Genomic DNA, 21597 nt, shown 5'->3' on the forward strand with positions numbered 1-21597 from the left:
AACTTCCGGTCAACCTGTGGAAATAAAAAAAACAAAAAACAAAACATTATATCAAAGTGTAACATATCAGCATATAATATACATTAAAATGTTACTCCGTTTATTTTGAATTTTTATGGGTCATTATTAAAACAGGAAGTTGCTTAATTTTCGTCACTTCCTCTCGTAGGGACTACCGCACGTGTAGGGRAATAGGCTGTTTACAGTCTAAAAAGTCAGTTTAACCTTTAGCCTACTAATGCTGCTGTAAAACACCGATATTATTGTTAATACACAGCTTGAGTTACGCTGCAGTGATGCCGAAAGTGAAAAAATCTAAAGGAGGAGAAAAGAGCGGCGGCCGAGGAGCAGCGGTGTCGCTGGCCGACCAGATCCTCCAGGCGGATACGATCCGAGCCCGAGACCGTGTGAAGGCTCGAGACAGCCGGGTGGAAAGCGAGGACAATTATGTGGACGAACGTCTGTCAAGGAAAATCTTACAGCAGGCCAGAATTCAACAAGAGGAACTGCAAACAGAGTATGGTCTGGGACATGAGAAGAAGAAGGCACCAGTCACTGTTCTCGGTAAAGGTGGAGGGGTTTCATACCTTAAATTGACAATTTTTTGAATGGAATCTGGTATGGCTGGTTGCTTCCCTAAAAACCAGTGAAAGATAGTTTAAACTAGAAAAACAACTTACGTGTTCAATGTTGGTCATTAATTCTTGACTTGGAAAATGAAGTTTGTTGTGTATATTTCCAAGTGTTATTAATGACTGCCTTTATTTTACAATCACGTTTTAGGTCCTGACTCTCAGGATGTTGACTCAGATGAAGAGTGGCCAGCTCTGGGAGAAGCAGGTGCAAGTGACAGGGATGCAGAAGTTGTCGTGGATCCTGACGATGAGAAGGCCATTGAGATGTTCATGAATAAAAACCCTCCAATGAGGCAAGGTTCAGCTTGACTGGTGGGGATTGTGCGGTCAGTTTCATCTGTTTGATGCTAATCGTTTCTTCTTTGCGATCGTAACAGGCGGACCTTGGCTGACATCATCATGGAGAAGATCACAGAGAAGCAGACTGAAGTAGGAACTGTAATGTCTGAGGTGTCTGGGTGCCCGATGCCCCAGCTGGATCCAAGAGTAACTGAGGTGTACAGGGGTGTTGGTAAGGTGAGTTATGTCAGAAAAGGTCCTACAAACATTTACAACTGATTTATAACTAAAAAAAACTAAACTATAAAACAGATTTAAAAAGTGTGACAACAGATAAAAGGCACCAAGGAGAAATGTTATACTTTAGAGAATGAATAATCTATGTCTTTTTTTCCCTTTGTTGTAATTGGCTGTATCGCCTGTATTTTTTTATACAAGCGACGTAAACGAGGAAACTACGTAAACCATATTTATCATTTTTCTTTTAGGTTTTGTCAAAGTATCGCAGCGGTAAACTGCCAAAGGCCTTTAAAATAATCCCAGCACTTTCAAACTGGGAGCAGGTTCTGTATTTGACTGAGCCTGAAACCTGGTCTGCAGCTGCTATGTACCAAGCAACAAGGTGAGTCCTCTGTTGTTGTTACCGAGTTGTCCCAATTACTCCAGAGTCTTAAAATATTTTCAAGTATTCGTTCAATGTACTAAAACGTCAGTAAAATGACATTTTGATTTAGAATGGAATGTAAAAGTTTGTCTGATCTGTGACACGACAGTAAAAATGATTTCTCTGTTGTAGAATCTTCTCCTCCAATCTGAAAGAGCGAATGGCTCAGAGGTTTTACAACTTAGTGCTGCTGCCCCGAGTGCGGGATGATATCACAGAGTACAAACGACTAAACTTTCATCTCTACAGTGCCCTGAAAAAGGCTTTGTTCAAACCAGGAGCCTGGTTTAAAGGTGGGACACAGATCAAATATATATTTTTTATATGTTTGTTTTTAGAATTGAGAAGAAATATTTTAATTGAACTAGGGCTGCGCGGTATATGCGGTGGACGGTAGAAACGGTATGAAGTTGGCCTACGGTAGAAATTTACCCTCTACCATACTGTTGTCAAAATAAGAAAGGAGATCCTTTAAGATATACAATATTTAAGTACTTTAGCGTGAGTGGTTTTCACTGTCATGTATTGTAAAGAACAGTTTGCAATCGGTCTTAAACCCCAAGGGGTTTTCTCAAAGTTTTTGCTCAAAATACCATGCTGAAATGTAACTAAGTGTATCTCAGCATTTACAAACTCTGCTTAAATAATCTTGGTATCAAAATAAAGTTAACACTTGGGAGATTTCACCAGAAGTGCAAGTATTAAAACAGCTGCTGTGGTTTTAGAGATATTGAGGATGGAACTTTTATTTTTATTTTTTCACTCTCACCTGAATAATTTTTCCATTTGACAGTATATAACCCATTTAAAACATTAATGAAGTAGGCAAAAAACTCTTGGAAACCATAAATCCACGTGTGGACATTCCCTATGCAAAGATTCATGCTGCTAAAATGAACTGGAGCAAATTATAGAGACTTTAGTAAAGAAATAATTTTGCGTTTTGTCATTCTGCACAGGACAGAGATGATACCATTAATAAATGTTAAGTTTTTACATCCAAAAATTATTTATTTTTTCTTACCTGTCTGAAAAGAGTTGAATGTTTGTTCTTTTGAAAAAAAAAGAGAAATTATGTTTTTCAGTTGGATCATATTCACTTAAAATCAAGTAGAAAAAAACTTTCAAGATATTTTACAACATATTTAGGTATCTGCTTTGACTTGCTTTAAAAAAATTTCAAGTTTTTTTTCTATTTGAACTGTGTTTGGGGAATGTAAAAATGGTTTCCATGAGCTTTTAACCAGGATTCTTAGGTTTCCTTTGATATCAAACATGTCCAGGTTCAACTGACAGATCTGAAGTTAAACAAATGAAAAGAAATAGAAAACAGAAAATAAACTGTTATGGGGCTCAAGAGGTTAATTGTTGAGYATAATCAGCAGAAGAGATTTCATCAAACATTACACCCTGAATGCAAATGTCAAGTTGTCAGTAAGGAGAGTATCATTAAAGAAATGTGTTTTTTAACATGAATTTAAAATGCCTCCTTGAATTCAGCTAATATTTCTGAAATGTTTCGTGTTTAACCGCCCATCACTGCCTTATTGACTTGCTCTAACATTTCCATCCAGCTGCCAGGCCTGTAAACAGCTTCCATCGTGTTTGGTCTTACAAACAGTTTCATTAAAGTTCTGCTAAATGCCGGCCTAAGATCCAGTTTCATGTGACCTTTGGAAGGGGAAAAAGGCGGGCGAATTAATGAATGAATGAGAGAATTTGGCAGCTCGTGTTGCGAAGCATAAATATCAGGCTCTGCGGGACCTGACACAGTTCTGATTTGTGTAACAGATTTATTCTAAATGTTATTTGGAGGATTCTGACGGAGGATTAACTGCCCGTCTTTTAGGTGAATGACACCATTAGTTCTGACTGCAGCATAGTCAGAATAAACGAGGTCAGAAAGATATCTCATTCTCCTTTAATCAAGTTGGTTCATTGGTTTACAAACCAGTTTGAAGAGACTTTGATCCCCAAACAAGACATGACCTACTGTAGAAAGACGTTTTAATCATGAAACACTAGGGTGCGCTGTTGCTCTTAAATAAAAGTAACAGTGCCTGAAACAGAATGGTTGATGAACTGAAATGTTTCTGTAGACCTTGAGAACATTTTTATTCAGTAATTTTCCACTAATTATCAACATTCACCTGGACTCAAAATGTTTAGCGTAACTAAACAGAACATTTGATGTAAATTTAAATTAAACGCCTAACGCAGTCATCTACTTAAATATGAAGAAGTTTGACTTTATGCCACTCCMTTCAGTTATTGTTCCAAGTTGTTTACCCATCTCTTTTGTTTAGCGTGATGTTTTTCTCTAAACCTCTGTGGAATAAAATCTGTTTTGAGGCTTTCAGCTTTATATTTAAGCTCATGTTCTAAAAAAAAKCCCACATCTTTTCAACTCTGATGTCGTCATTACGCCCTCCACACAACAAACATGCAGCTCAGATTACAGAGCCTTCTGTTGTTATTGTCGGCAAACTTTGGCACATATAAATGACGGCGGAAATGACAGATGATCAGATGACAGCGCAAACATTAACAAAAAACATGTTTTTTTTTTTTGTTTTTTGTGGCTTCTTTTCTGGTATAACTTTAACAGTCCTTTGAACTGCTGTGGTAAAATGACTTCTGTTAAGTAATTTTTATACTTGGCAATAACTGAAGTAATCTAATATTCCTGTATTGTATCACAGGAATCCTGATTCCTTTATGTGAGTCWGGAACATGTACTCTGAGAGAAGCCATCATCATCGGGAGCATACTCACTAAATGCTCCATTCCAGTGCTGCATTCCAGGTAAGGCCTCCTCACACCAACACACCTGTACTCAGAGGGCAGCGTGTCCCAGTTCGATATTTCCAGTCAGATCTGTGTGCACGCTAAAGCATGTTTGCTGTTACATAACTGGTGCGGTCGTTTTTGTCCTTCAGCGCGGCGATGCTTAAGTTGGCGGAGATGGAGTATAACGGTGCCAACAGCATTTTCCTGCGGCTCCTGCTCGACAAGAAGTACGCCCTGCCTTTCCGTGTTCTGGATGCCTTGGTGGCCCACTTCCTGTCTTTCCGCAGTGAAAAACGAGATCTTCCCGTGCTGTGGCATCAGAGTCTGCTCACCATGGCCCAGCGCTACAAAGCCGACCTGGCCTCCGAACAGAAGGCAGCTCTGCTGGAGCTGCTGAAGATAAAAACACACCCTCAGATTTCAGCAGAGATCCGCAGAGAGCTACAAAACTCAGAGTCACGGGATATTGAAGTTGGGCTCCCTGTTACATTTGAAATGGACTGATTGTGTCTGGTGTGGCATTGCTCACATTTAAAAAAATGGTAAATAATTATTTRTAATCTTACGTGGAGACGATTCTAAAAATACCAAGACCTCCTGCCTGGACTTGTTTGCACATGTGAACAGCTGATCATTAATTTCATAACAAATGTCTCAGAAACAGAGTTTTCGTGTACATTTGTGTAAGAGTTGTCATTCTGAAGCAACAATTCAGAATAAAAGCTGAATGCATTTTTAAAAATCAATGATTTTTGTTTATTGTTTACATTGACATAATTAAAAGTGAATTTCATGCAAATGTTTCACCAGACCAAGTTGCAGTAAAATCTAATTTGTTTACATCACTGCAGCAAAGCATGAAAACTGAATTTTTAATCATTTAAAAGAGGAAGATCTTTTGAATGAAGAGTTGTACACCTGTTAACATTTTAGTTTTTGTTTWATGAGAAAAGTAATTGAATGTGATTAATATAGACTAAGACACATTAAGCAGTATATGGTGTCAGTACTACTTGATCTAAAACATAAAAATGGCACAAATCAGACAAATATTTTTATGTCAGCAGGCCTGGTGCAGCTAGAACACGTTTTATTGGTTGACCAGGAAACTTGGTTAAAAAGTAGTAACGAAGTAAAATAAAAGTAAATTATGAAATAAACTTAGCAGAACTGGTTTATAAAAATAAATGTATTAGTCAACAGTCAACTACGGTGTCTATGTTGGTAATTTAAAAAGTGTTAACCCATTTGTGCCCAATTTATTTTCAGAGTTGTAAGGCATATCATTTTATCAGTTGAGTCCCTCTGAATCATGTTATGAAATTATTTTCACCATTTTGTACTTTGTTTTGAAAAAAAAAAAAAGTATTTTTATGACCGGCAACAATTGTTGCCAGCAGGCACACAGCTTGTCACTTGGTCCAATGTCACCTGTTTATAATAGAGAACTAATGGTAATAACAAAAATAATAATGTGGTCAGAATAAATAATAAAAAGGTGGAGCCTCAGGTTCCTCCTATATAAAATTCCAAACAAACAATTTGAACTGTTTTTTTTATTCTCAATTTTTTATACTCAAAACTTTTTTTCTTAGAACGTCTAATAACACAGATATGTATATATTTCATCCCATAAATTCCATCTTTCGTGCATGTTCTACTCAGTGTGGTACTTCTTGAAGCACTCCACATGTAGTGGCACATCACACTTTTCACACACAAATGTTGTGCATCTGCCACAGTTTCCTGAGTCCTGCAGAGTCCTGCAGCAWGGCCAGGACCTCTGCTACAGTAAGGACCTGCCTAAGGAAAGAAACACAAACATGAMGYATTTTTTTTTTTTAAATTTGGACCTATTATTTTATGAAAAATGCTTACACAACACACCAGAGGTGAARGGGGATTTATTTGTGGACTGGCATTCCCTATGTCGTGGGACATTTTTTTGGCATACATGCGTACTTGTGGGGACCTAATGTTACACTTGGTGCCCTGACTGGTATGGGGACCTGAATCTTGTCCCCATAAGGGGAAGCACCGTTGGTGGGTCGGGTTTAAGTTTACAGCTAAGGTGTGAATTGAGTTGAGGTTAGTTTTAGGGTCAGGTGGTTGGTGGTCAGGGTCAGGCTGTAGAAAACAATGGAAGTCAATGCCAGGTCCCCATAAAAACAGCTGTATCAGATTGTGTGTATCTTTTACAAGCTATACACACAGGCCTTGAATACCTATGGATTTATTTAGCTAGGAAGAGTATCCTAAGAAGGCTAAAATAAGACATTGTACATCATTCTGTAATTTGAAATAAGTAAATTAGACACAATCCTGCAGACAGTGTTTTCCTTTAGTTAGTGACAAGCTATTTGCCCATTGGCAACTTTTGTTGCCGCTTACAGAAATAAGCCCATTGACAAAAAAAAAAAATATATATTTATTCTTGGTACAATTTTTGTGGGGAGTGTTGTTCTAGAGACTTGAAAGATTAAATAATTATAAACATGTCTGGGGGGAAATTATAAGAAATTTTAGGAAATTGACCTCTTTCCAGGATGATTTGCATCTTTCACGTCTTCAGCCGGAAGGAGCYGGAAGCATATGATTTTATGTGAGAGGAAGCACTTGGAAACATTTTTTTTTCCAAAATCAAAACCTTTGTCTATTAGTGCATAAGTGGAAAATGTTGCATAATGAAATTTTTTTACTCAGTCAAAAATGACAGTGATACACTTTGGCAACAATTGTTGCCAGTGGGGCAAAATGGGTTAAATACGTTTTTCTTGTGTTTAAAATTATAAAATTAATCCTGATGATTAAATGTAAATATTGATTGATCTCGAGACTTCCGCGTGCAACCGTTGCTTGGCAACAGGCCTTTTAGCAAAACCAGCTAATGTTAGCCGAGAAGGCTAACGTAACTAGCTAACGTAGAGTTTGTTGATGATTCTGCCTTTAACTTTGGAGAACGGGTTTAGGTGAGTATGGGCAGCTTTGTAGCAGACCCGGAGAAAAAAGCTGCGGGCTTATCTGAGCCGGGTGTGGTCCTCCGTTCGGTGCATGACCCCACCGTGACCGGCGACCCCCGTGTGCTGCGGAACCTGAGGGCCCTGGAGGAGAGCAGCCGGGTGTCCCCCTCCTCCTTCAGCACAGTGCAGACAGACATCCAGCCCTACATGAGGAGAATAGTCGCAGTGTGGATGTTTGAGGTATAAACATTTCAGTTTAAATTATTTATGTCATTTGTGACTCATCAAATCGAAATAAAATTGGGTCAAAATGGCCRAATCACATTTTCAGATTCCTGGCTTTAAGCTACATTTATACCTGGATCATTCATAAGCATGACTTAATTTGTCTTGTTGGTTATGATAATACATTAAAATTTGGTCTGGATCCTAATTGACGTTATTTTTATGAGGAATTTTTCATTTCCTTATGAAGAAGAAATCTCAAATAGTATTTAAATAATGAGATTTCCAAGCAGGAAAGAAACAAAAACTTTGCTAGCTCACAGGGAAAATCTCAAATTTGAAAGTGTTTTTTTCTTCAAAAATCAGTTTTTTTTGTTGCTACTGCTCAGAAAAGTGCTTCAAAAAATTTTTGTGATTAAATTTTATACAGTTTGTTCAAATGAAACATTGCTAAGACAGTTTGAACTGTGTAAATYTGTCTGGCAGGTGTGTGAGGAGCAGCTATGCGAGGAGGAGGTGTTCCCGCAGGCGGTGCACTACCTGGATGGTTACCTGAGCCGTTTCTCCATAAAGAAGACCCACCTGCAGCTTTTAGGTGCAGTTTGTTTGTTCCTGGCCTCCAAAATGAGAGAGACTGTCCCCCTGACGGCCAGCAAGCTTTCCATCTACACAGACAACTCTGTTTCTGTTCCAGACATCCTGGTAAATCATTGTTTCATAAAAACAAAACAAGTTTTAATTCGTTTATGTCTTTATTTTCTTCTCCTGTACYAGCACTGACATCTGACAGACACTGATTACCAAGAAGTGCATAAAGTAAGTTCCAAAAKAGAGTTGCAACACATGCAGGAGACATCAACAAATTTTATATTAAAATAATGAAAACTGCCTTCATAGTTTCACATGATGCTTTCTTAACACAGTCACAGTCGCCCCACACAAAAAAAAACCCTCACATTTTTTATTTATATAAAAAAATGTGAGTAGTGATAATCACTTTTTAAGAGCTAATGTTAAAATAAAAGAGGTTTTTGTGTGGTAGGACTGCTTTCCAACAAATGCTTCTACAAGAGAMCTCCTTAAATGCAATGCTATTTTGCAGATGCCAATTACTGCACGCTTAGTGTTTCAAGAGTCTGGCTATAACACATTGTACCACTTTTTTGTTATCATCACAAGCAATCTGTTTCTGCACCTCTGAGCTTATTGGTCAGGCTACTTTTAAATTCCAATCATGCCATTCAAGCATGTTCTGCTTTATCATCTATTTACCCTGAAATTAGGGTGGTACTTTACTAAACGAACAATACTTAAACCACATGAACACGATTAAAAGTGTTAGCCAAGGATTGAAATCAAGTGTGAAGTATGGACTTTCAGGAAGAATGCACTTTTAAAGCTTTAGCTAAATCAGCTATTACTTATGAGRTGAATCTGTAGATGTGTAAGGGTTTCATCAGGTTCTCAACCTGTACTTTGAGTTTCAYTAACTTGTTCCTGTTCACATTTAAGTATAATGATATTAGCAAACATCTCAATGAGGACTTATACTTTATTGTGACTAAAATTGAAAATCTGTATGCCTCTGCATGTATACAATTTGTCTTTATTACACAGCCCCTCCTGATTTTTTTCATGACAAATACAAAAGTGTGCAGGCACGCGTGAAAAAAGAGCTTTCAGTTTCTTCCCAGGAAAAAGAAATAAGGGTTTTCTTCCTGTGTGTCAGCAAGGGGTGAACGCACTAATCACCTGTGGTCACATCTGTGTCAATAATGTGTTCCTGCAGTGGGATGTTGATGGTGGATTGCTTTAGAGGAATGTGTGTGTGTGTGTTGCAGCAGTGGGAGGTGACAGTGGTGTCCAGGTTAGATTGGTGTCTGGCCTCCGTTGTACCCTCTGACTTCCTGGAGCCCATTCTTCATGTTCTCCCTTTCGTTCGGGCCCCCCACCCTCAGAGCATCCGGCGTCATGTTCACTCCTATGCGGCTCTGGCAGCCACGGGTAAGTTACACAACTGTGTTACCTACACTTGACATGGTTTTCTCAAACAAAAASGCAACAAAAGTTCGATTGATTTCTGTTCAGTGAGACTGGAAACAAATCGATTACGCAATAAAAGTTTTTCATTTTGTGTAATTCTTCTTCCTTTTTTTTGGTAAATGGACACTGAATGATTTTCCAACCAAGCAGACACAGCAGCTTTAACTTAGGTCACGATGTGTCAGCACTTTGTTTTGGAGATGATAGCTGGGGTTTGTGTAATCCTGCATTGTTCCGCTGTGAAAGACCCACGTCCGACCATTCAGCTGGACCGTTTCCCACGAATCTCTGCGATGCAGCCAGAGGCAGCAGGTCACGGGGATGCCGCCAGGTTGTACCGGTTCATACAAAATCTAACGTTACTGCCCATAAATATCGGACAATTCCCGGATCTCGGCATTTTACCCCATTCAAGAAAGTGTCAGCCAAACAGAAGGGAGTTGTTTCACAATTTTTCACGCCTGCAGCAAATAGGATATCAGATGAACAAGAGGAGTCTGCCTCTGAGTGTTTGTCCTTCAGGGTGTGTCTACAATGCTCCCATGTGGTTTTGATTATCTCAGCATTTTGTGTGTAAATTTGCCCTCATGATCAAGTGTCACCCAAAGAAAACCTCCTTTCTCTTCAGACTGCAGGTTTTTGGACTTCCTGCCATCTACTCTGACGTGTGCCTGTGTGAGCGCCGCCCTGCAGAGGCTGAAGGTGATGGACAGAGGCGTCTCCTCAGATTCAGTCATGAAGGTTTTAGCCAAACTTTTGGCTGCCGACCTGGTAAGGGTTAATGTTTAACCCACATTCCCCGATATCACTTTGACTTTACCCTGTCAGCAAAGATTTGTGTTTTTGAGCTGTTTTTTTTTTAAACATCCTTATCTCTCTAATTCAAGCGTGACCAAGTAAATAGCTAAAATGAGCTCTCCTGCACATATCAAAGACATTTTCACGGCTGTAGGCGCAGCTTTGTTTGCACTAATGCACCTTCCTCGTTTGTTTAATCTGGCCTTGAACAGAGCTCCATCCTCCGCTGCTACGAGCTGCTGGYGAATGTTCTGGAGCTCAACCTGACCTCCCAGGACGGCGCTGGGAGGTCAGACGCGRGCGGTTCAGGGATCAGCTACGCTCCCACCCACATCCAGGATGTCGCGTTGACACGGCTTACAGGAAGTCCAGCTGAAGCACTCCTCCCTGCCGAGAAAGAACTCCAATGAATCAGACGTTTGTCAGCGAGAGACTAAATAAAAACCTGAAATTAGACACCGGTTCTTAGTGGTTTCCTTAAATGAGTTTAGTCTGTTGACGCTGTTTAAAAAAATGTTTTGCTGCTGCCAATTTYCCTTTTCTAATTGCCAAAGCAGCTTTGAAATGTTCGTCTTTAGACTTGATCATCTACTTTTGTGATACTGAATTGCACTTAAGTTCTCTGTGAGCACATTTTACTTCACTGTTTTTATTTATAGATGGTATTAAATCATTTCATCAGAAGTTTCTACGTTTTTGGATCAAACCAACACAAATCTATCCTGTTAAACAAGTTTAAATGTGTGTGTGTGTGTGGGTCATTTCTAACATCAGCCAACACTTGAGTTCTTTGATGTTTTCCTTTTTATTGATTTTCTTATCCCAGGACAGAAGAGCAAACAAACACATGATAAACCAGTAACTTTGGCAAACAAGACATGCATAAAACTCCAATAGCTTTACCTTTAGTGAGGTGAAAGATAAAAAAATTAATGTCCAAATGTTCATTAATTAATTAATTGCTGTGGATTTTTTTTTGGATGCAACATTATTATATTTGTATTGTTTTAATTGATGTTCGAATGAAATAAAGTATTAAAAAATATATTAAATGCGATTTCCCAGAGATCTGTTCACGAGTCAAACTTAAACAAATGATCAGTAAAGAGACAACGAGTTTCATGCATTCTGTCATTTTCCAGTTTTACTATATTTTTAGGTTGAATTTAAATATTTTGCACATGTGCAGGCACTCAGTTCCAGATGAGCCCCAGCATGTCAAAACCTAACAGCAGTTAATAAAAACAGTTAATAACTTTGAGTTTTTATATCAGTAGTATTGCATGTGCAACATTTAACTAAACCAGCTTCGATGATTTGTTACCAAAGTTTAACCTGCTCTGTAAGGCACATTTAAAGACCAGAACAGTTCTGTTACATTTGTTCCATAAAAATTCAAACCAAAAAAAAATATTAATAAACTCAAATGGCACCAATGTTAAAAACTGCCTGATAGCCATAAAAATGGTGTTTAAGAGCTTGTGATTTTTAAATTTTAGTAATAAAGCCAAGTCACCAGTTAAACAAGTTTTTCTAAATCCAGCTTTGTAGAAAACCTGATGATTGACCTTTAAAACGGATTTCAAATATTCGTAAGAAAACAGATTAGCTGACACTCTTCCCATTTGCTGTTCAAAAAAACAAAAAAACAACGGGTGAACAAGAGCCGCCCTTGAAGGGAACTGGACCACGTCGGCTGAGTCGGTGGCAACTTGTGTGCGTGCGTTAAAGTGAAAAGGCTTGTAGGTTAAAACAGGTTCAACTTGTTGCGCCCATCGATTTGTTTTTCAAGTCATTATCCAAACTCAATGAGTCACTTCAAGTAAATATAACTAAACAAAGATGAAATTATCCTTGCACAAACATCATCTTGGCACATTTTCCTAGTGRTTTACACAAAAACAAATACAAAAATATCAAACAACTTTAGAAGATTTTATCTTTGGTGTCAGAAATATTTCCAGAAAAACAGTGAAAAATAGTAAAATGATCCCAAAGAGAGGAAATCCTCATAACCTGTTTTTTTTTTTTCAGCATACTGATCACAAAACTAAAATCCTACTGAGTCAAAATGTTTAAACCATCGTTCCAGCTATAAATGACACAAACATTGTAAACTAAAAGTATAATACCGGTTCTATTTCTGTCAAAATAAGCCGAAATCAAACACACACACACACACACACACACACACAGGTCCGACTGAGACTTAAAGTTCTGTCTAAATGTCTCAACCGTTGCTTTGGTTAAAATTCAAATTCCTGCCAAGTGCTATCTTCACTTCTGATTTTTAAATATTAGTTTAACCATCTGCCAGATTTTAAGTTAATTTAAATCTAAAATCAGTCTAATTATGTCAGTTTAATCTCAATAACAACCGTCTAAAATACACGCAACATCCCTTTTTGGTACTACATAGTGCTTCAAGTTGGCCAAGTGCGCCTGTCCTTTCATATGATACACTTTGGATGTCAAGTCTCTGTCAAGTCTTCATCAGTGTCAGATATTTGAATGAAATTACGAGGCTTTAGTTTGTGTCTATTTTTCTAATTTGTGGTGTCTAGCTCGCCGCAGATCCTCGTATAACTGCGGCCTTTTTGTAAGTTTCTGTGACGTTWTCACAGTCAGTGATGGAAAAGGCGCTGTCGGCCACTCTGGACCCGTAACACTCCCACGGCCTCAGCACCCTGTCAGACAGAATCCTGTCTTCAGCTATGTCCAACAGGTTGTCTGCAGAGACGCTGCCTCTCATGCTAGCTTTGCCTGGTTTGTCCAGTTGTGCGGGTGGTCTCACGTGGTCTGGCAGATCCAGCTGGTCGAAGGACTCTGAGGACAGAATGCTGTCTTCGCTGATGGCCATGCTTGGTCTCGACCTGGTCCCTTCTCGGGGTAAAGAAGCGGCCAGCTGGTCCAGAGAGCCGAACTCCTGTAGCCTGCTTGAAGAGAACTTCCCGTTATGCTTCAGGATTCCCTGCCTGTACGCTGGTGCTGCTGCAGGACAGTCTTTTGTGTGAGAAACACTGCCTGAGTCGCTGCTCTCAGGAGATGAGGAGTAATACCCCGACTCGTGCTCTACGGGCTTCTTTAAAATACCTTTGCGAGGCAGCAAAGCAGCAGTAGGAGTGCGAGGCGAACTGGACGAACACAAAACGTTCGGCGGATCCACTGAACCCACAGAGGCGCTTTCGCTCGCCACCGCCTTTTGTTTCACACTGTTCCGCCTCTTCAGAATACCCTTGTAGGGCCGAGAGTCTGCGCTTCCTTCATTAACCGCCTGGGAGACGTTGTTCTCCTTCTGGGACCGTCGCAGCGAGCGCTGTCGCACCACATCCCCTCCGGCCGCCTGAGGGCGGAGCAGGCAGCGCATCTTGGAGCCGTTCTCCAGCAGGGGTCTGGATGTGCGGCGCAGCCAGCTGGCAACCCCGGCCAGCCCCGAGGAATTTAGCGTCGACGGAGACGCCGGTGAGGGGGTCTGCTCCACCGGACCCGTCTTCCTCTCACACAGCAGTGACTGCTGGTAGCCCCAGTTCAGCCACCAGTGTCCAGCTACTTCCTCTACTGTAGCCCTGCGCTCGGGGTTCACCATGAGCATCCAGCGAATCAATCCACAAGCATCTGAAAGAAGAAATGAAGAGAAATGTTAACGTACTCTGGAAGATGGCTCAAGCTCCCTCTTTTTTTACACTGGCTTAGAGATATTCTGTACTTTCTTAAACTTGAGAAGATTAGGATGACAACGTGTGGCTCCTCTGAACAATTTATACTCATTAGGCGCCCACTGCAAGAATTGGCAAGATGCACTTACTTTTCTTTTGTAGCAGATGAGCTGCAATTATTATTATTTACCCCTTTATTATTTCTATTTCCCTATCCCCAATTTTGAATCTCATTTTCCTCTGGAGGTTCCCTCTGTTGTCCTTTTTGCTTCTCTTTCCTCTTTACACATATGTATATATAAATAACAGATACATCTGAAATGGCAATCCTGACATGCTTTATTTGGAAAAATCACTCTGATGTGAATTGAGGCAGCTCTTTTTGTTCTTTTTTTAAATTTTATGTTCTAAAAGCAGTTGTGAGGATTGTTTTACATGTACAAAGTAATGAGAGTTACATAACTGTACATCTTGTCAAAAACKTAATAAACAAAGTAACGAAAAAAAAGAAATGTTAACGTACTCTAGACAAAATTATAAGAGGTGAAAAATTATTACTATTTACTAAGGCTGTACAATAAAATGTATCATTTTACGTAACTGATATAGCAAAATACAGGAATAAATTGTAGACTCCGCTACTAATTGACAAAAATTTAGTTTAATATCTGAAAAATTTAGTTCCCTTATTTTGTTTTGTTAACTAAAGATTACTATTGTTTGAATTTATACTTGAGGGTAAAAGGGGTCGATATTATAAGATTTTTTTTCTTCTCTCTGCTTCTTTTCTTTTCATTGTATTTGTATTTTCTTTTATTTTTATTGTATATAAAATTTGTTTTTCAATGAAATTAATAAAGTTTAAAATAAATAAATAAATAAATATTTTTGTTTGCTTAGATCACTCAGCTGTGGCAGCCATCTTGAATTGCATTTACTACAAAAAGTAATCAGTTGTTGATGTAAATCCAGTAATTAATCTGAGAGTTTKATTYAAATCTGCCTCCTGGCTCATGATATATMTTGCTATAAATACTACATCATCTCTTGCTTTGTATGACAGTGGGTGTTTATGTTCCACAAATGGTGCAACAACAACAAACTGCGCTGTTACTCACCCGASGGCTTGCTGGGTTTGCGGTAGTTTCCGGTGCTGATCTGCTGGACCAGCATCTTGTGGTTGAGTCCATCGAAGGGCATGGTGCCGTGAACCAACGTGTACAGCAGCACGCCGAGCGACCAGGTGTCCACCTCCGGTCCACGGTACGGCCGTCCGTTGACGATCTCCGGCGAGGCGTACAAGGGGCTGCCGCAAAACGTCTGCAGATACTCATCACCGTGGTAGAGGTTGGACAACCCAAAATCTGCAATCTGCAGGAGAGAGAGGGGGAAAAAAAAAAGAATAATTAACGTTTTATAACACAGATTATGTTTTTATGCCATGTTACTTTTAGTAGACTGAGCTATAAAAGAAGCCGAGTGAATGTGTAATGGCAGCTCAGGGTGATCGTGCGTACCTTCACATTGCCGTCGGCATCTAGTAAAATATTCTCCAGTTTCAGGTCCCTGTGGACGATCCCATTCTAGCAGGAAAAACAGAAAAAAGACAACATGTTTTTTTATGATTCATATTTTCTTTACAAAGATCAGCACCACCCACGCCGCTGCGGATCAGTTTACATTAAACTATCCGACATAAAGGGGATTCGTGTTTACTGGGTCAAAGAAGCACATTCTTTCCAAACGGAACATTTTCTTCTTGTACGTCAGCCACGTTTCATTGTCCTCTGCTCTGCAGGGGGGCATACCTTCGTCTCAAATGAGCTCCTAAAATGCAGGTCAGCATCTTTCAAACTGTTGGTCTGGTTATGTTGTGTTTATTGTTAAAGTACAACCATAGGGGAACAATGCTGCTGAGCTTTTAAGCATTTCAACAAGGATATWGATGTCCTTCTGCCTTACAGAAGCATGGAAAACAATATTTTAGAATGCTGAAGCCCATAAAAGCACAATAAGACAGATGGTTGATACGGGGCAATTTCACTCCATAAAGTCTATCGAGCAAACATTTTAAAACGCAGTCCAAAGTACAGAACAGCTAAAATAAAGTGCGACTGCTTTGCTCTGGAGCTCAGGAACAACTGTGCGTTTTTTGTATTTTAAAAATGGGTAGTGGTGGGGGTTCTGCTCATTCACACCCTCATTAAGCTGTGAGGCCATGCGTGCGTGTGTGTGTGTGTGTGTGTGTGTGTTGGGATTGTTGGCCCGTTGCCCTGACGCTAACTCAGCAAACACCGACCCCTCATTTCCCCTAGCGTCCTTCTCACAGCCTCCCTGTTCAGAGCTGCAGGGTGACAGTAAATGATGCCCGTTATGTAACTCTGGGAGGGTGCCCCAGAAAAAAAAACAAAAAAAACAACAACTTACAAGTGTGCGCGGCTCCATGCCACCGGGCATGACAAACTGGGAGACCCTTTAAGATAAAAGTCTTACCTGGTGGCAGTAGTGCACAGCAGAWACGATCTGTCTGAAGAAGTGCCGGGCTTCTCGCTCTGAGAGGTTCTTCTTGTCACAGATATAGTCGTACAGGTCTCCTTGGCTGGCGTACTCCATCACGATCACAATTTTGTCCTTGTTCTCGAAAACTAAAAAGACAAACACCCCAATTAAAACTCCTAACAATGTCTCCACATATGAGGTACGTTTCAGACTTCTGTCCTAAAAAGCTGCACTGATTTGGATGAATTGATCTGGTTGTTGTGTAACCGGGGTCGGCACGTTATCTCACAGAGCTGCCGCCGTAAAGCAAACCATTAGTAATTACGTAACTCTGCGTCAAGTCTTCAGACAAAGACTTTGCGTGACTAAAACTGAAATTTCAACCCGATCGTGAGACTTCGATAAGTRTGCAGCTTAAAGCCTCCATGAAACTAAACCAAACAAACCCAGGATTGTTGGGTTTTGTACCTTCATAAATGGTGATGATGTGCGGATGACAGAGTGAGGACATGATCTCAATTTCTCTGCGGATGTGCACCAGGTCTTGCTCATCCTTGATCTTATCCTTTCTGATTGATTTTACAGCAACCTTAAACAAGAGAAGAAGAAGAAAAACAAAGAATATAAAGTTAGGAAGAAATAAGAAACCTGTTAACTTATTCAGTAAAAATAAGTATTACAGCTTTACCATCAACCACCAGTTTACTTCAACTTTATTTCTACAAACTGAGTTATTCATACAGCCATCTACAACAGGTAAGATATTGTTTGAACATAATCTCAGCAGCTCCGTTGCTCTTTCAGCAGACATGATAAACAAACTGCATCAGATGTGTTTATAAGGGTTAACAGGAAGCAGGGCTGCACATTATTAGGTAAACATGTAGTCAGGATCAGGATATTGTTAAATATTGCCACAACAATACATTAACCCATATTTTCCTCACTCCTCTCTCTCACCAACACTCTCTGGGTGATTTAGTATCTGGGCCACTGTCCTTAGAAATCAGTTGTATAGAGAGCGGTGAAAGTCCTTCTTAATGTGTTATGGGGCACATAGTGAAACCTGGACTAGATTACTCTGATTTATTACAGTTCTTTATGAGACCGAAAGTACTCAGATTAACCACAAGTTTTATTATATCTAATCTACCCAACAGACAAAAACAAGCCATTATTTAATTTTAGAATAAGCTGGACTAAAATCTCTGCTGTGCTGCTTCGAAGACAAGCTGGAGAGATATTTGCTTGGAAAAAAAGGCTGTTTTTGAAGGTCAGGGTTTTTAGACAAGGCTGAATTGGTGTTTTTATGTCGAGGCCGTCTATTTGCTCAGATGCCTGGGATTCCTCTTGGCGCGTCATCGGTCCAGCCCGAGTCTGGAGGGTGTCATGAGGCGGCAGATGGTCCAGCTGGTGGGGTGTCCTGGTTTCCCTGTCTCTAAAAGCCCTCGAGGCCGCAGACAGGAGGATGAGTAAAGCAGTGACTTGTTAAGTGACTTTCAGCAGCCAGCGGCTTCCTGTCGTTAGTCACCATCTGACGTGGACGCTGCTCCGGGGGCTCAGCGCCGGGTTTTCACAGCGCTCGCTCGGATTTCTCTCCCGAGCCTGGGGAGCCGSGGTTTCCTGCGTTTGTTAGCGTAGCTGTCAGACGGGCCTGAAATCACACTCGTGACCGCTTCACACCTCTGCAGAGGTGCTCAGAGCGCGCCGCCTTCGTCACCGCCAGTCAGACCCACGCTAAAGACACCCTGGTGTCAAAAGGCTTGAATATTTCACACAGACTCTCMCTGCAAAAATACGCACAAAACTGTGATTTTAAACCACAAATAAGGAATGTTTGAGCTGTTCAAGCTAGTGGGYYGAAATTAGGTGCAATGAAAAACTAAAAACTAATTAAAAACATGGTTACATTTCCACCTTTATAGACTTTAAACCCATCTAATAAGATGGATATTATAATACTCATAAGTCTATGTTTACGATGTTYTATCAACAGATGTGTAGACATAATCAGCTCTGATTTTACTTTTGGATTACTTTAATTCTGTTTACTCTTGAACTTGGTCCTATCTTCCATTGTTCTACAAAAGAAGAAATTTGAGCAAGTTTAATCATTTTAAGGCTTGAGTAAACTTTAACACAAGCTTTTACAAAAATAGTGAAGATTGGTTTCATTTAACATTATTATTATGAGGTAATTTTTACTTACACTTTATTTAGCCCATGGTGGATTACTCACAACGACTATAGAGGTCATAAAAATTCCTTTTAGATGCCTCATAATCTTTGTTTTTGAGTCTAGACACGACTTAGAGATAAGGTCCTCCTTTCACTGAACATCTGATGGATTCCTGCTTCGTTAGCTGTATTTTTAACAGCTACTCCTTTTTATGACAAGATAAAACAACTATTTTTTCATTAAAAGTTTTAACAGTTCTGCTGCCTCGGTCTGAAAACCCACTAAAGGTACTTGATTGTGAGGTGAACCTAAACAGGGTTATGTAATCAAACATATGCAGTGGTGCAACACGCAGAATAAATAATGACTCAAATAAAAGTCCTTTGCAGGTTTGAGACAGCATTTGCATAAATAAATCTGACTCAGTCATCATTGCTTATGAAAGCAGAGATATCAAACGGTGCGGYTGTGCTGACGAGTCTCAGCTCGTCTCGCTGGAGGTTTACTGAAATTAGAGACGGGGAATTCCTGATGATTACTTCCTTGTGTTGAAAGCACTTTCGCTCAACACAAACATGCATCTTCCAACGGGGGAAAGCTYCTGATAGTGTGACACAGAAAGCCGAAACTCTCCAGTTATTTTTGGAACTGACCTGATAACGGGTTTTTTGGTTTTGAATGAGTTTATAATTTTTCTGAGGTTATTTCAAAGCTAATAAACCAAACATAAGATTTAGTTTGTAGTGTGTGTTTGTACGGTTATTTTAACTACAGGGAACATAACTTTAATACGTTTTTAATATACAAAAGGTCAACGGCCTTGGTTTTGCCAGCCTACTTTGTGTTTCTTTTAAAAAAGGTTCGTCTTTGGAATTCACCTGCCAGGCCCGTCCTAATTATTTCCTCTTTCATCAGCGGGAAATTAAAAACAAAAATTACTCAACTTTCCTGTCTAAACTTCTGGGGAAAATCAGATCAGTCATTCCAACGAAACAATATTCCCAGATGCTTCGTGTGAAATGACAGTAAAATYTTGGAAGTTTGTTGTGCCGGGTTACTGAAACATTATACAAACCTCTGTGCAAATTTTAATGAAACAAGCATTTAATGGACTGACGTCTATCAATTCAACATGGCCAACTTCACAAATACTGAGTTAGAATTTGGTGTGGTAGTAGCAGAGCCTGATCCTCAACACATATTCAGAGCTTCAACAGGTTGCACATGATCTTTATTTAAAAATGCAGCCTTTAATTACTTGGGCTCGACTTTGTCCATCTGTTGGCATAATATCTCCTGAACTACTGGGTGGATTTTATTGAGACTTTCAGGAAATATCAACTAGCTATACATCTGTAATTGATTAACTTGGGAAGCCAATCTAATTAAAGATGCTAGCCACATACAACTGACCTTAGAAACATGCAAATGGCTAAAATCCAGTCGTTTTTAAAGTTTTTCTGCTAAAACTTGTTGTGGTAGTTGCAGAGAATCATTTACAACACATAATCCAGGTGCTACTCATGATGCAAAATCCTTGAAACTTTAGCTGTACTTATTTGGAGTCGAACCCGTTTGTCTGTTCGCAAAATATCTCACAAACCACTGGAAGGATTTCAATGAAACTCTCTGGAAGGAATCTTTAGTTGCACATCTACAAATGATTGCATTTATGGTAAATCCAGTCAAAGATGGCAGCCATAMACAATCAGTATTAGTCAACACAGAAAAGGCTACAATTCAGTCAGTTTTACAGATATTCAGRTAAAATCRGATGTGGTTGTAATTAAGAGTTGTTCACAACACAAGGATACTGTCTAAATCACAATGCCATTAGCTTTAGCTTACCAGCCTGCCGGATCTTTCCCTGGCTTTCTTCACCTTGCCGTAGGTTCCTTTCCCCAGAGTCTCCAGGAACTCGTACCGGTGCTTCAGGTTGTGTTTGTGGTGGTGCCTCTTCACGGCTTGCTTCCTGGCGGGCACCTGAGCCGGAGCTTTCCCGAAAGCCGGAGCGTTTCCGTCGGCTGAAGCTGCTCCGACAGCCGGGAGGAGGGACACGTCCATGCTTGTTGTTACCTTTACTTTACTCTCGCACGCAGGTGTCGTTTTTTTTTACCAAACATATCATTCCCGAGTCTGTAAGCTGGCTCAACTGCGCTCCGCTCGGTTTAGCTGCAAAGTCCCCACGCCGTCCTTTCAGCTGTAGGAGCGGATAACTTTCTGCGGCTGAACCGTGAAGACAGAGAGAAAAACAAGAAGCAAAYAGCCGGGGGCGTTTCGATCATCTTTCAGCTGCTTTCAGGTGCGGGCGGAGAGACTAGAGAGAAGCACCGCCCGCCGCCGGACACGTCAAGTAAGGAGGAGGAGTTACATCGAAAGCATTGAATGTGTTGTATAAGCGTACACCGATTTTATCAAACCTTTGATAATCTATCGCCAAAACCGTTTAAGCCTTTAATTTTATTTTTGTATGTTTTTGTTTTCTTTTCTGCTTATGTTCACTGTCGTATCATGTCCAAAAAGTGTTTAATCAAATGCCCTTTGTTCATTCTTTTGGATGGAAAATTAATTTAACAACCGGTGTGCGTGGGAGTATAAAACAAACGCACACAAATGGCGACAAGCTGGTTTTAACAGTGAAATAACCTGAAGCCCCTTTACAGTTAACAGAATCATGTTTTATATGGATAATTTGCACCCTTAAATTTTTGACATGGTAAACACAATTATTCTCATTGGAAAATATTATACACACTGTTGTAAATGGAGAAATAACAAGCCATCCTTTGCTAACTTTATTATTGACTTTAAAATGTTCTTTGCAACCTTTAAAAAACAAGTTCCAGTAAAATGGCATATATATATATAT

The 21597-nt window shown here is 39.8% G+C and overlaps 3 protein-coding genes across 3 annotated transcripts; 2 read left to right on the top strand and 1 right to left on the bottom strand.

The window, feature by feature from the left end:
- Nucleotides 1-151: 151 nt before the first annotated feature.
- On the top strand, nt 152-5114 carry bysl (bystin-like). Its single transcript, XM_014006341.1, has 7 exons — nt 152-564; nt 784-928; nt 1013-1151; nt 1403-1536; nt 1711-1871; nt 4281-4383; nt 4518-5114. The coding sequence occupies exons 1-7, from the start codon at nt 297-299 to the stop codon at nt 4870-4872; spliced, it is 1305 nt and encodes a 434-aa protein (XP_013861795.1). The 5' UTR covers nt 152-296; the 3' UTR covers nt 4873-5114.
- Nucleotides 5115-7248: 2134 nt separating this feature from the next.
- ccnd3 (cyclin D3) lies at nt 7249-12039 on the top strand. The gene is made up of 5 exons (XM_014006342.1): nt 7249-7568; nt 8040-8255; nt 9395-9557; nt 10225-10367; nt 10607-12039. Exons 1-5 carry the CDS (start codon nt 7344-7346, stop codon nt 10802-10804), a joined length of 945 nt encoding a protein of 314 aa, XP_013861796.1. The 5' UTR covers nt 7249-7343; the 3' UTR covers nt 10805-12039.
- On the bottom strand, nt 11521-21031 carry nuak2 (NUAK family, SNF1-like kinase, 2). Its single transcript, XM_014006340.1, has 6 exons — nt 20577-21031; nt 17018-17138; nt 16544-16695; nt 15568-15633; nt 15169-15421; nt 11521-14009 (listed from the first exon to the last, which is right to left on the bottom strand). The coding sequence occupies exons 1-6, from the start codon at nt 20790-20792 to the stop codon at nt 12955-12957; spliced, it is 1863 nt and encodes a 620-aa protein (XP_013861794.1). The 5' UTR covers nt 20793-21031; the 3' UTR covers nt 11521-12954.
- Between the last annotated feature and the right edge of the window lie 566 nt (nt 21032-21597).

Source organism: Austrofundulus limnaeus, unplaced genomic scaffold (genome assembly GCF_001266775.1).
Source record: "Austrofundulus limnaeus strain Quisiro unplaced genomic scaffold, Austrofundulus_limnaeus-1.0 Scaffold35, whole genome shotgun sequence".
NCBI lineage: Eukaryota > Metazoa > Chordata > Actinopteri > Cyprinodontiformes > Rivulidae > Austrofundulus > Austrofundulus limnaeus.